Here is a 14,535-nt window from a genome sequence, read left to right on the forward strand (position 1 = left end):
GGATTCATAATTATTTTTTTTCTATTTTAAAATATTTTCTAATTTCCTAACTAAATCCAAAAGATTTTCATATTTTTAAGTAGCTAAATCAAAGTGAGTCAATTTGAGTCTACTATGAAATAACATAAAACCTTCACACAGAAATTCCTCTCAGCAAGATGCCCCTACACGCCAGATAAAAACCACCAATCTGAAAGATTGCCCGAGCAAAATTTGTAAAGCTTAATTTCAGTGTGAAATCCTGCACCATCATTTCAACATGCTATAGTTTCTCTGTGATTCTCTGAAAGAAGATTCACAGAGAAGTGAAGTCAATGGAAATGTTTACTAAAGTAAAGAATTTACCTGAAACCAGTAATGACTCCTCAAGAGGCAAAACATATACACATTATTTATTATATTATTTCACACCCAGCAGACCAGTAACAGCAGTTTGGCATAGGTGTAGGAAAGATGTTGTTGCAATACTGATCTAAACTAAAATTCCAAAATGCCCATTTGCCTAAATCAAACAATCAGTTCACTGGCCTTGAAAAATGTGTTTTCCTAATGGCAAAAGTCATTGACATAAACGGTAAAACGGCTGCTAGAGCCACATTTAGCTTCTAACAAATTTAGAAACTTATTACTTTAGGGAATGTGCTCACCGAGTGCTGAGTGTGTGCAGAGCACTTCAGGAGGCACTGTGCAAACTCACCAGGGGGTGGGGGTGGGGGCGTGTGAGTGTTTGTGTGGAAACTCGCTCCCTTAATTGGCAATTATATTAGTTCTCCGGCTCTTCTGAGTACAACACGGCAGGCAAGTCTAAATAATCACAGGCTCAAACCTAATGTGTAAATAATCCCGGAGGGACAGAACATGCTCAAACAGACACCAAAGTCCTGACAAGAGGATGTCAGCGCAACCATCACAAAACGGTGCAGGTGGGGGTCAGATGGAAGAATCTAGACATGAAGGGGTCACTGTTGACAGTTTTTTTTTTTTTTCTTTTTTATTTGAGCTTAAGTAAAAAAGTTGGTTACACTGCTCTTAAAGTTTCCACCTCTGTCAGTCTTTGCCGCGATGCCAAGAACTTGGATGGTGTGACAACATAAGGCTATGGAAGGGTATTAGAAGTTTGAACAGAACAAAGTAAATTCAAATAAAAGGGATCAAGCGCCGCTATACGGGCGCCATATGAATAACCCAAAAGGGTTGAAGTGTTTATATGTGAGGAGGCTCTACGCTCAGGGAAGTATAAAGTCGGTGAAACGCCGTATTTATAATTCATGGCTGAAGTTGTGAAAAGAGAGGACAAGCGAATGACAGGTGGGCTCAACTCTCGCCCGCTCCTTGGGAATTCAAAAATAGCCCCGTCCCTATTTAGGCACTGGAGAAACATCTCTTCTCACAAAGCCAGAGAAAGCGTCACGGAGTCAAATATGAAAAGAAAGAGAGAGAGAGAGAAAAAAAAAGCACCACTCAAGGTCAGGAAGATGAGTGGGGAAAAATAAAGGGGTGAGATTGTTAAGTCTGAAGTCGGCAAGAGCTCGGGCAAAGCCCGGGGTCGCTGTGCACCAACACCTTCAGAAGGGGGACAGTCAAGAGTGGCGGCAGGTAAGGCTGACTGCCAGACTTATTAAAAGCACACCAAGTGGGTAAGACGCTTAAAAGGAAGAAGTTCAAACCTTTTGCTCCCAAACAGGGGCAAAATGAACAAAATCGAAAGAAGAGATTTACGTGCAAGAATTCAGAAATGCACGAGTGGCACCTAAAGGAAACACATTAGATGCAAGTCAGTAGAAAAGATGACCTAAAATAAAATAAAGAGAGAGAGAAATTGTATTTTGGTAATGAATGATATCACCCTTTTCGCCGTTGTCATTTCTTCCCCCCCACACACACACACCCCGACATGGTTCTTTGAGCACAGAGAGGAGAGCAGACGAAGGAAGAGGTCACCAGCTTTCATGCCAATTTGGCTTTATTAGCAGGGTAAAAGAGGGAGAGGAAGGAGAGGGGGCTGATAGAGAGAAAAGAGGAAATGGGAGAAAGAGGGAGTTCTCAGAATTAAAAGGAAGCTATTGATCTCTCTAGCTGCAAGGCCCTCCTTTTACCCAACTTCTAATTTGGCATTTCACACACAGCACACACAGAGGAAATTAATTAGAGGGGCGGCAGAGAGGATGGGAGAGAGAGCTGGAAAGTGAGACAATATATCTGTGCCGTAGCCACAGAGAAGCAGGTAAAAGAAAAAAAAAAGAAAATGTGATGAAATGGGGGAAAAAAGCAGCAGAAATCCAGTGATGTTGCAGATAAAGCACAAAGTGAAAGCGAGAGCATAAAAAAAGAAGAAGAGGTGGAATTATCTTTTGTTAAGGCATCCTCATCAGTGAAAGCATTGCGGAGCAACCCAATTAAATAGGCATTTTCACTAAAGAGAATTCATCAACCGGAGGCTTCTTTTAACTTGTGTCTCATTACAGGCTAATCCGCACTCACGAAATCAGCGTAACTGTTAAGATTCAACGAGCGGCGCTGCCAGATCCTCTTAGAGCATTAAGCGAGCAGGTCAAAAGACAACAACAGGTATACATATCTGAGAAACAAAGCCCGGTTTTATAGCATCACGGCTCTATGAAAGGTCTAAATGCTGGTTTTGTTCAATTTCAAAACGTCTTACTCGAGCTGAGCTGAGTATTGGAAGCTACAGTTTGTGCAACTCTACTATTTTCATTATATTTCAGTCAATAGGATCAGACTTTGAATGTATTTGAACATAAGTCCACTGTTAAAAATTTTTGAAAATCTTATTTCAGCCTGCTTAGTAATCAATAAGTGGTTATGGGGGGCTTGATTTGGGCTTTGGGCCTCGAGTTAGACAGTTGTACCTCAAGAGGATGTTGTACAGCTGCCTTTAAGGGTCAATTCTATATTAGCAGCAACTAGAGGAATAATGCCCTATTGGGTATAAGGTTATTTTCCAGCTCAATGTAAGTTTTGATGCAGACACATTGCATTAAGTTTTGCTTGAAGTCGACATCTTTTGTTATTTGGACCAAAAGATGTGGACTTTTGGTCCATTAGTATTTCCAACTGGATTCTGAGATTTTGTCACTCTCACTTTAACTTGCAGTTCAAAGACAGCCTGGCAAACAAAAAAAAAAAAAAAGAAGAGAGAAATGAGTTAACCAAATTAGAGAACATCTAACAAAAAAACATGAGCTCAGTGAAAGAAGTGATGGCATATTCCTAAAGATACTCCATTAATCATAATTAATGTCGGACCTAGCATTTTAGCGACGTGCGTACTCTCCCCGTTTCGCTTTTCTATGAACTAATTGTAGTCTTTTGTCAGTGGGCATAGCTTGCTTATTGCTGACAACCATGACACTTGCATTGTTCCATTTCCTTTGTCAACATATCTGTGAATTAGGAGAGCTAATTTCTCACAACCCAGGCTGATTGCCATACGGTCGATTTTTTTTCTTTTTTTGTTTTTACTTCCGCAAAGTCTTTTTATCTTAGCAACAGGACATCTAAACACAAACACCCAGCTGCGCCCGCTCAGCCGCGTTTCCGCGCACGCCTCGCTCTCATGCGCATACATACAAAACACACATGCTTAAACACACAGATTTATGACCGCTGCAAATCCCCAGCATGGCCAGATAGCTCTGACCGCAGACGTAGCAAAACAGTGAGGAGTAATTTCATCCACTGCTGGATGAGAAGATGCTGATAAGGCTCTGCTCTCCTTCTCTCTCCTTTAGTCTCTTTTTCACCCCTACTTTCCTGCTTTTTCCTCCTCTCATTTTGCCTCATACCCTTTAATCTCCTCCTCGTCGCTTTGTTTGGCACGCTTGTGTAAATGCTGATCCCCCTGTTCCCATTCACTGGGACAAACAGTCACTGAGCTTGCAGGGTAAATATCCCCACCCCTTTAAACAGTTAAAAGCCAAGGACAGGTAGTAACTTACGACTCAAACTAAATTGCAGATGTATGTTATGCTAGCTAGAAAATAAAAATTCTTGTGAAGAACAGAGATCCAGAGGAAAAAAAATATATATATGTATATGTGTGTGTGTGTGTATAAAAAAAGACAGGGCTTATGGGAGCAAAAATATCAACTTATCCACTAGCTGTGTGATAGAATACATGCATTATTGTGAGGGAGGATTACCTCTTAGTCGTACAACACACCAGCAAATAGAAAAAAAACGCATTGTGATGGGGCTACGCGATATCAGTTGGCACAAAATGAAACACCAACAGCTTAGAGTGATACAATCAAGCCGAGTTATTATTACTTTTATTTATTTTCTCCCCGGGCTTGTTCTTAAGTAAAAGACAGATTTTGTTTTGCTGTGCCTGATAAAGCCGTTATACATACGGATTTTGTAATGCGGCCTTTATGTCCTTGTGTTGTCTTTTACTGCACTCTACATCGCTAATATCCTCTACTATTTCTTTTATTTTATCTCACTACTTTCTTTTGACTCTGGGTGGGACATGACGAGAGAGAGAGAAAAGAGAAGCTTTCTGAGCACTGGACTGTCAAATCCTCTCTTCCCTTGCCTCTTGTCAGACTTTCCCCTCTCAGGTTCAGCTGTATTCTCCTCATGTCTGATGGAGAAAACACTCTGTGGCTCACCTTCCGTAGGCTTCACACAGTAGTAGCTTAATTTTCCACTTTCTTGGCGAAAATTGGTGGGACCAGAAAGTTTTCGTAGGACGTGTCGGACTGGGAGAGTTGTTCACTCGGGGGTGGCCAACAACTGATCGGCACCAGAGCCACTTCGGAGCACAACATCCGTACATTTGTTTTCAAAAATATAAGCTGTCTAAGCTTATATCACTGCTGCCAACAACTGTTTTGGAGGTGAACTCCTTGGTCCAGAGGGTCTGCTGGTGAGTTACCTCCTCATGGGGACAACCAATCACAAGGCAGGGCTGGCTTCAGGGGTAGTCAATGATTGGCCACACCTCTCCACGAACCCCACTACCTGGCTCCACCCTTGACCGTGAATCTGCTAATTTTACTACAGATATTAATACAACCGTAAATGCTATGAGACAAACTCTGTTTTTCTTTTTCATGGCAAATAATAATAAAAAAAAAACTAAAAGTATGTCAAATGAGATGAATATGGGACGATGCCTTGCAGCTTCCTTCTAAGTCTACAACATCACGACATATAAATATCACTTGCTGGGGTCAGGGTTATCACTGTGAACGTGGTGAATGGTGGAGTTGTTGCAGTGCTGCCATCCCTATGTGGTAGAGACATCAGCAATTTTACCTTTGCTTTCAGTCAAGCTTAAGTTGCAAAGGAAATGTCCAGTCACACTGAAGGGTCAACTGTATTCTGACACACTTCACATTTACCAATGAAGAGGAGGTCAAAGATTCCAGACGAAGTACCGATGCAGCCGCTTCCCAGCTACTGACGTCTGTGCAAATGTATTTGTACTCTATTGTGCAAAACCAGACAAATGGATACACAAGCTCACTTAAAATGCTCAAAGTCTGTTAAATGACCTCATTAAAAAACAAGACAGACATTTAAGTATTTTAGCTCCGATCGCACGAGAGTTGCAAGGCAGTTCATCCACTGAGAAAACAGCTGGACAGTGTGTTTAAAGAGTGATGTATGCATTCCCATGCATGTCTGCGTGCAATCCGTCATTCTTTCGCGCATGTTCTTCCAGCGACTGTGTTCACAGCCTGACCTATTTTCTTGTTTATTTCAATTTTCTCAAACCCTACTGTTACATAAACGCCAATCGCACAACTATTTTCAGTCATCAAATTGAGATGGTTTTGAAATTGTTGTTTTCTTCTTTATTGGATGCTTCACACCTGGAATAGCGCGATCGGCCGTCAGAACCCACGTTCCCACGCGCGGATCACTCTCTAGCTTGTGCTGCAACCATGAAGGCCAGCCGTGTTTCACTACAACATTCATTTCCCACTTACAACAGACTGGATGCCCAGGAGATGTTTCAGGGCTTAAAAATGGGAGGCGTTGGGAGGGGGGGACTTCAGTAGGGGCCGGTTGCACGTGCCACATCAAAAGCTCCTGCTTCCCATAGGGTGTGACATTTCTCGTCGACACTAACCCGCATCCGAAAAACACACGCCGACATACAAATAAACACAGACACGCACACGTGCGTTTGAATGCATACAGATTTCATTTGCTGCATTGATGCATCCCCAGCTGTGATATTAATAGCAACACTAACTCCCCGTAAATATCCTTGTTGCAAGACATATTCGCGTACACATAACCCTCATCTCACCTACCTTTCAAGCTGCCTGAAGTCAACAAAAAAAAATAAAATAAAATAATTCCCTCACAGCTGGGGTTTACCCTCAGGATTATTGCAACTTGGACACGCTCAAACACTCAAGCATGCACAAGGCCCGTCTAACCAGATGCTGATTAGAAAACACCTTCACAGGTAGCAGGCAGAATCTGAGTTAATATCATGAGATGGAAGCGTAAATGCATTAGGCAAGTTTGCATATTTTTGAGACAATCCGTCAGAGTGGGAAAATGGTTCAAAGGACAATAATCTTGGAGGAAGCTCAAATTGTTGATCCTTGTTTTCAATTGCGATTTAAAAAAAAAATAATAATAATATTTTATTGTATTTGTTAACTGGGTGTTCTTGTGCACTGTGACTTATGTCCTTATTTTCTAGTAACACAGGGTGCAGAGTTGTGTTGTTATACTTCACCTTGTATTTATCAGTTTGGTGTTTGTGGTCACGTTCTGCCTAGTTAATTTTGATCTGATCCTTTTGTGGTCCATGTACTTTGCCATTTCTCCACTCAGTTCCCCGAGTTTATGCTCCCCTGTTTGACAAGCAGTTAATCTCTCTCACCTGTTCCCACTCTAGTAGTCATCCTCCCTGTGTTAATCTCTCTGGTTATAACTGGAGTAAACTGTCCTATTTTACTCCATATCTCTCACTGTTTTTTTCCCATGATGTCGTCTTTTTTTTGGAACGCTTTCAGTTTCATGTTAGCTTGTTTTTCATTTTGTTGCTAATCAATATGATCCCTACCGTCTCATGATTTCAGTTAGTCCCTTCTACAACACTAGAAAATAATTACTTATTACCTGATTACATGTATTTAGCTTAATAAAAATACATAGTTTTTTGTTTATTCTGGTTTTGCATTAATGACTGGCTTGTTATCTTGTGCTAACCACTTAGCAGAGAAACGATGCATGTTAAGGGAACACATTCAGTCCAATTTGAGCTAACTGAACCAAAGTTAGTGTAGCGCCCTCCACTGACATCAACATCATTACAGTCTTTCTTATTGACATGAAGGATTTTTCCTCACACCAACCAAACTGGATATGTTTTTATTTAAAAACATTTTGCTGAAACCTCCCAACCACCACAAAGCATCAATCCAGCATTGAGATTAATGAAATAAGCCAGCAGTTTTTTGTTTTTTTTGTGTGTGTGTGGGCATGTGTACATGCGTGTGTGTTGACTTATTTTAAAAAGTGTGGATTTGCATAGAATTTTCTCTTTTTATATCCTCAGACACCATTACTAGCTACTACTTTTGTTTTGTCACATTTAATTATAATATGAATTAAGCAGACTGGTAACTGGAGACTTGAAAGTAGATTTTACTTTCTCTTTTCAAAGAGCTTTTTTTTATTATTATTATTAGTGTTTTTAATTTGATCTTAGGGGAAATTGTGTAAATGACAAACAAGCCCACAAATTAATAAAACCTAAAAAGATTATCCTTTCCAACCCCCATAAACAAAGAATCTATTAAGTAGTAATTTTGAAGATTAATGAGGTTAGCTTAAGTTATTTTTTTTCCTCCAAAGAGAGGCTGTGGAATGAAACAGAGAACACCGCACGAGCCAACCAGACACCGCTATCTACTGCAGTTACATGCGAGTAAACAAATGCTCTCCGAGTCAATTCAAATGAAGCCCGGGGCAGCAGAAGCTAAGCCATATACATTGTGCTGTCACAGGATTTTCTGTGGCACAAAGCCGCTTTTCCACGCAGGCTCCTCATTCACAGACAGAAATGCATCTCTACCTCAAAACAGCAAGGAGCCCCCAACTACAGAAAATCCACTCAAAAACAAGCACAACAAATTTATCATGTGTTACAGACTGCATGTTTCCACAGAGGACCGCTCTTCAGCAGCAGCAGCAGCAAACAACTCAACCTGCTGGAAACAGTTTTAGAATAGCAAAAAAAAAAAAAGAGAGAAAGAGAGAAAGAAAAAAAAAAAAAGGCCAGTTAGAGAAATCCCCTGCCAGCCACTTTCCCCATTCATCAGCCGTGTCTCAGCCCAGACTGATGAAGGACGGAAAGGACGGAAAAGACAAACATGATGGGATTTATTCAGCGCCAATGAATTCGAGGCTCACAGTTAGATTTTATTTTATTTTTTTTCCCAAAAAATGATATCGAAGTGCATGGTAATGCAGCCGTAAGAGGAGAAATATTCTTCTCTTTTTTCTCTCCTCCATGGGGTCTTTTGTGGGCTCCGGTGTCCCTTCTATAAAAGTAGGCTGACAGGAAAGACGGAAGACATGCGGCAAATGTTGCCGGGTCCGGGAATCGAACCCGCGACGGCAACGTCGAGGACTCAAGGCCTCCGAGTGTGGGTCGCGCTATCCCCTACACCACCACAGCACGCCCCGAAATATTCACATTTAAGATGTTACAGAGGAATATTGGCACAAAACTGACACAGCAAGGTAATGGCCTACTTTCTTCTTTTTGTCCTTTTATTGCTGGAGGGGGGGTAAAAAAAAAAGAAGGTTTTACTGAAAAAAAGTCAAAGTGGGATGTGATTGCTGTATTACATCAATTCTTAGGTTTATAGTGCTTATGAATGTTCATCAAGCACATGGGAGAATTATAAATATTCATGCATGATTTTAAATACCGATTACCTGCTGAGCACTTTCACACACTTTCTGAGCTAGAAACGTTCCTAGTGTTTGCCATTCTGTTACAACCTCCATAAGAGGAATGGAAGCAACGAAAGGACCAAATTGCCACAATTGTAACTAACTTGCTCTGCCAAAGCAGAGTAGTGTAGACATGGTTTTCAAAATCTCTTACAAATCAAAATATGAAAAAACGCAGCATCCATTCGTGTTCAGGAATTGCTTAGATCATGGAATAATCATGTTTGAAGGGTGTAGTCAAAGGCTAGACCCAAAACAAATTTGTAGTGATTTTTAGAAATCGGATGTTCACAGATATTCTCCACACAATCTGACTAAACTTGAGCTATTTTGCAAAGAACTGGCCAAAATATCAGAGTGGTAATTGCAAAATATAGTTCCACAAAGTGCTATCTTGTGGTGCTGAATACAATGCAGACTTTTTTTTTTTTCAAAACATTTTGCTATCATGTTCCACAATCATTACAATTATGCACTCCTGTGTGCTGTTCTGTCACATTAATTTCATCTAAAAAAGAAATATTGACATTTGTCGCTGTGTCATGACAAAATGTGTAAATGTTCAAGGAGTGTGACTACTTCTGGAAAGTGCTCCAACATTCTGCTTCAAGGATAATCAAGTACAAACAAAGAGATTGTGGAGAAAGAAAAAGAATGGGATGCTGAATAAATTAAAGGCCTGGGAACTGACGGATTAGACGCGACAGGGCCGATTTGTAAACGCAGAATAAGGGATAAATGGAAAAATTAGCCGAGCTATTCACAGGATCTGACTTAGAACATAATATAGCAGTCGGGGCATGGACAGAAAAAGTGAACACACACACTCGTATTTTCACATTCACCAAAGCCTCCGATGATATCGTTTACAACTTTCCCATCCAACAGTTAAAGCTAGATGCTGCAAAGTGTGTGAATAATTGGATTGGTGGTAGTAATCTTCCAAATTTTGAGATGGACTGAGAAAATGCCAGGTGACCTAAATCAGCTGATGTTCAATTTGATCTACCCAGAATCTTGTCTGCCTCTAGAGCACAGGTATTAAACTCCAGTCCTCGAGGGCGGCTGTCCTGCAGTTTTTAGATATGCCACACATACAAAACACTGGAATGAAATGGCTTAATTACCTCCTCCTTGTGTAGATCAGTTCTCCAGAGCCTTAATGACCTAATTATTCTATTCAGGTGTGGTGCAGCAGAGGCACATCTAAAATTTGCAGGACAGCCGCCCTCGAGGACTGGAGTTTGACACCCCTGCTCTAGAGTATATGAAGAGATTAGTATTTTTAGCAAGACTGACCACACTGACCGTGGTCATTTCTAGCACAGCAGGCTGAAAACTGCTAAAATACCTGCTCTATAATCATTTCATCCTCATTATGATCTACAGCTACTTAAAAAAACATATGCTAAGATGCCCATTCTTCTCCAAAATAAGTAATTAATGGCAAGGAGAAAGTAAAAATCACACTGCCTGGCCAAAAGAACAAAAAACATTGCCACCTGAGTTTTAATAAAGCAAATAGCTTCCCAGTTATTGCATCAACGGGTGCAAATAGTAGTTTCTCATTTCTTAAACAACCAGAAGACATAGCTCCTGGTTGTGGAACCGATTTTTGTCTTTTTAAGAAGAGTCAAATCAATGGCATCAGTCAAGAAGGGAAAACATCTAAGGAGGTTGCAGGAAGTTTTGAAATCAAGTTAAGAACTGTCCAAAAGTAAAATCAAAGTGGTTCAGTTTGTGTTCACCACTTGCCCTTTATTCTTATTTCTGATGCATTTACTTTCTGTAGCTGGTCATAATGCTTAAATGTAAACATTAGTTTGCAACTTTGCTTCATTTACTATCCCAGGTTTGTTTGTATTAGCATTATATTGCGGTTTCCATCTATTTATATGTTTAGTTTAAAGCTACTACTTCTGGATTATTGGTTGAACTTGTTTATTTTGTTTCAAAGTATATGCATGGTATTTGTGTTCCTTTTTACTTACCATTGTTTGTCCCTTGTAGTTCTGCGGCAGGTCAGGAGTGTTGGAGCAGCCGGCCCAGTATTTCCTGCTTAAATGGCTGAATGATGTCACTGATTACCTTGTTGGGTTCTACCAATCAGAGGGTTTTCTTTGTAGTATTGCTTTGTTTGTTTTTCTTTAAAGTAACTTTTGAGTTATCTTGTGTTACAAGGTTTATTTTGCAGACTATTTCATTATGTTGATGAGTTTGTAAATTAGATTAATAATATTATTCTTGTTTCTGTTTAGACTTTGTTTTTTATTTATTTATTTTTTTTACCTGTTGAATTGTGCATACGCAGGTATGATGCCAATTGACTATAAAACAGTGGTTTTGACAGCTAAAAGGAGAATGGATGGTTGTCAGAGAGTTCAGAAGCAAATAAAATTCATGGGAAGGCTCTGGAACTGGTGGCTGGTGTTGTTTTGTTTTTATTCACCTTGTGGATCCTTGACCACACTATCTTACATGGGGAAGAATTGTCTTAGAGGACGGAACGCATAAACATAATGAATGAGTGAAACGTATTCTTCTCAGATGTCACCGGAATATTCCAAGATGACAATGCCGTGTTTCATCGTGTTCAAACTGTAAGAGTGGCTTAGGGAGCATGAGACGTCATTTTCACACCTGACTTGGCCACTAAAGAGCCTGGAACTTGAACCCAACTTGAACTTGAACATGCCAAAGACGTCTTTGCATAAGGGTTGGATGATGTCATCGTCAACAACAGATTTTGCCGAAAAAATGATTGCAACACTGGATGGAAATGGATGATCAAAGCCAACGTCAGTCTGGTGAAATATTAGTGTGTGTGATCTGTTATTTGGCAACAACGTTTTTTTTCTGGCCAAGCAGCTGAATCCCAAAAAAAAAGAAACTAAAGATATAAAATTCACCATGGTGCATCTCAAACTAATATGTAGGGAGCACATATGTGTTAAATAAATTATAACCCATTAATTGCAATGAGTAACATTATTGATCAAAAGCTATAGTACGAGAGACCAATATGAGCTTTTGGTCTCAATGGCAGCTTATTGAGTTACTGAGATAATTAAATATGAATCCATACAGTGTTCCTGCATAGCAGATAATCACTGGAGAAAATGAAATAAAGCATATATATCATCTGAACACACCATCTCAAGCACATAAGACGCCTAATCCCTGCACTAAATTCACTATATGGGTATCAAAGAAGCTTCGGCAATTTCACGTGTGGAGGTCTTGCTGATTTCAGCTGTGATCCGATAAAAGCCAAAGCAAGACCTGATTAATGCGCCTCCATTCCCTATTTGAACCACACAGGCCATCCGTGCCCCTTGCAGCTCGTTGTAAAGCATGAAGGTGAAGCAATCAATATTTGATTTTGCTGTTAATGCTTGGTGTAATATGCAGGATGATCAAGAACATTGAATCGGCGAAAAAGGTGCCAGTGGAGGTTGTTGCAGATATCTCTGCGTGCACGTAGACATGCTTGCTTGATTGTGTTTACCTTCCTCTCCCCTAAGAGTAAAGGTGAACATTAAAAAAAGGCTGTCAAAAAGGGTGAACCTGGAATAATCCATTAAACAAGAAGTGCATGCAGAAAGGGAAGAGGGGTGCTGGGGGTCGAACACTGCTTTCCAACTGGAGCTGCACTCTTTTATTTTTGTTTGTCACATAAATTTAGCTGCTCTTGGAAAGTCGTAAATTTAGTGGATTTGACAGGACAGGGGAATGCAGATACAGACTGTGCTAAACTAAAACTCATGTGGCGCGTTGTCGTTTTCAGTTCACAGCGGTACAATGACTCCACTGTCTGTCAGTGCAGGATTATTCAAAAGAGAGAGAGAGGAAAAAAACACACACACACACGCACACACACAACGACGTCCTGCTGAGTTGTGCAGATTGCACATTCGGAGCGCAACGTAAGGTTAGCTTGATGGCATTACTCACATTGCTGTTGGTCTCGCCGAGTTCCACGGAATTAAAAAGGATTGATAGATATGGAAGAATAAAGGCTCAAGATAATGACCAGATTTCTCTCTGGCGAACAGAAAACTACAAAGACTAGCAAATCTTACTATGCAACAATGACTTCCACTTTTCCTTTCCTGTCTCATCTTTTCTATGCACACATTTCAGTTTCCAGTTCCTAGCGTTAAATAATTTTTTTTTTTTTTTTTGCTCGGATGCGCTTATCCTGGGTGACACATCGCAGATTCGTCTTCCGGAATTAATTTCCATGACAGAACATAGACCCCATTAATGAGTTTTTATTGCATATTGATCACACACTGATAGCACCGGCAAAGCACTCAGTATACATTATGCAGCAAGTGGTCCTTTATGACAGCTGCTGTCGGCCCGGACATTCTCTCTAACTACTCCAGTATGCTATCGAAAGCCTAGATATTCATTTGGCCAAATTGAATTGCACGGCACTGGATACGTTTTGACATGTTAGCCTATAATGGGTACAGGCAGCTGAAAAGTCAGCATTCAGGATGAAGGGACAAGTCAAGCTTTCCAGTTCCACTCCTGCTTTTGGGAATTGCTCACAGCTCCTTTTTGTTCTTTTTTTCAGCATTAAGTTCACTCTGAAACCTTAAATACCTCCTCTATTGTTGCGATGTCTCAGGTAAACTCACATACATACGTACTAAACAAGATGTTAGAAACTGCATGTTGCTCCCTCTGCAAATTCCCAGTCTCTCAGTTGAACAGGTTCGTTAGTATGAGTGGATGCATCTCTTTATCGAAAAGGTAAGTTACGACAAACCTAGACAATTTTTTTCAAATTTTATTGGAGAACGCATGTATCGTTTCTACTATTCGCAAACAGCATCCCAAAGTGCTCACAGGTGGCCCAGAGGTCTCTGAACTGTGAATTGAATTTTAATTTGTATCAAGACGGATCTTGGTGTAAAAGTATCTTAATCTCAAATAAATCTTTGAATTTAGGTGGAATGATTCAATTTTATTGTGACTGGTTTTGGTTGTGGAGTAGACCACAGTCCAAACCAGACTTAAAATAAAATAACAAAATAGACAGAGAAGGAGAAGGACTAAGACAGTGTAGTTAAAGAAAAAAGAGGAAAAAAAAACAAGAAAAAGAAAGTTCCTTCAAAGCTTTATGCATATTGGAGTTCATTCTGCTCACTTATTCTCCCTCCCACAGCAATATTCATCTCCCACATTACATGCAGATGGCTAACTATGCAAATTAGGTGATGACATAATCTAGCGACTGTTAGGACAGCCAGTTGCTGCTTCCCTTACTTAGCAGTTGGCAACATTGAACAATGCAAGTGAAAGATACTTCGAGTGCCGAATCCAGGAGCGGACCTGACCTGAAGCCTGTGAACACGACAACAACTTTGCACAATGAAACATCAAGTCACAGGAAATACAACAAACGTAAAGGAGTCACGGAAAACTTCAGTACGACTGCTGGCTCCACACTTACATCACGCTTTTGCCCTGAGGCAGTAAGGGCCCTCCAATAGGAGAGGGATTAGTTAAAAGAGGGATTAAAGGCACGTCCCTCCCTTCAGTGGCTAATCAAACATGTTCCCT

At 40.3% G+C, this 14,535-nt stretch overlaps 1 protein-coding gene across 2 annotated transcripts in view; it reads right to left on the reverse strand.

The window, feature by feature from the left end:
- Nucleotides 1–13,254, reverse strand: part of adgrb2 (adhesion G protein-coupled receptor B2) — a 227,120-nt gene extending 213,866 nt beyond the window's left edge. The window contains exon 1 of one of the 2 annotated variants that reach the window (XM_044138723.1): nt 10,950–13,254. In XM_044138723.1, the coding sequence (XP_043994658.1) occupies nt 10,950–10,952 (3 nt within the window). In that variant the 5' untranslated portion in view covers nt 10,953–13,254. The remainder of the gene's footprint in view (nt 1–10,949) is intronic. The other variant, XM_044138722.1, reaches the window with a different exon arrangement.
- Between the last annotated feature and the right edge of the window lie 1,281 nt (nt 13,255–14,535).

The sequence above is a fragment of the Gambusia affinis genome, linkage group LG14 (genome assembly GCF_019740435.1).
Source record: "Gambusia affinis linkage group LG14, SWU_Gaff_1.0, whole genome shotgun sequence".
NCBI lineage: Eukaryota > Metazoa > Chordata > Actinopteri > Cyprinodontiformes > Poeciliidae > Gambusia > Gambusia affinis.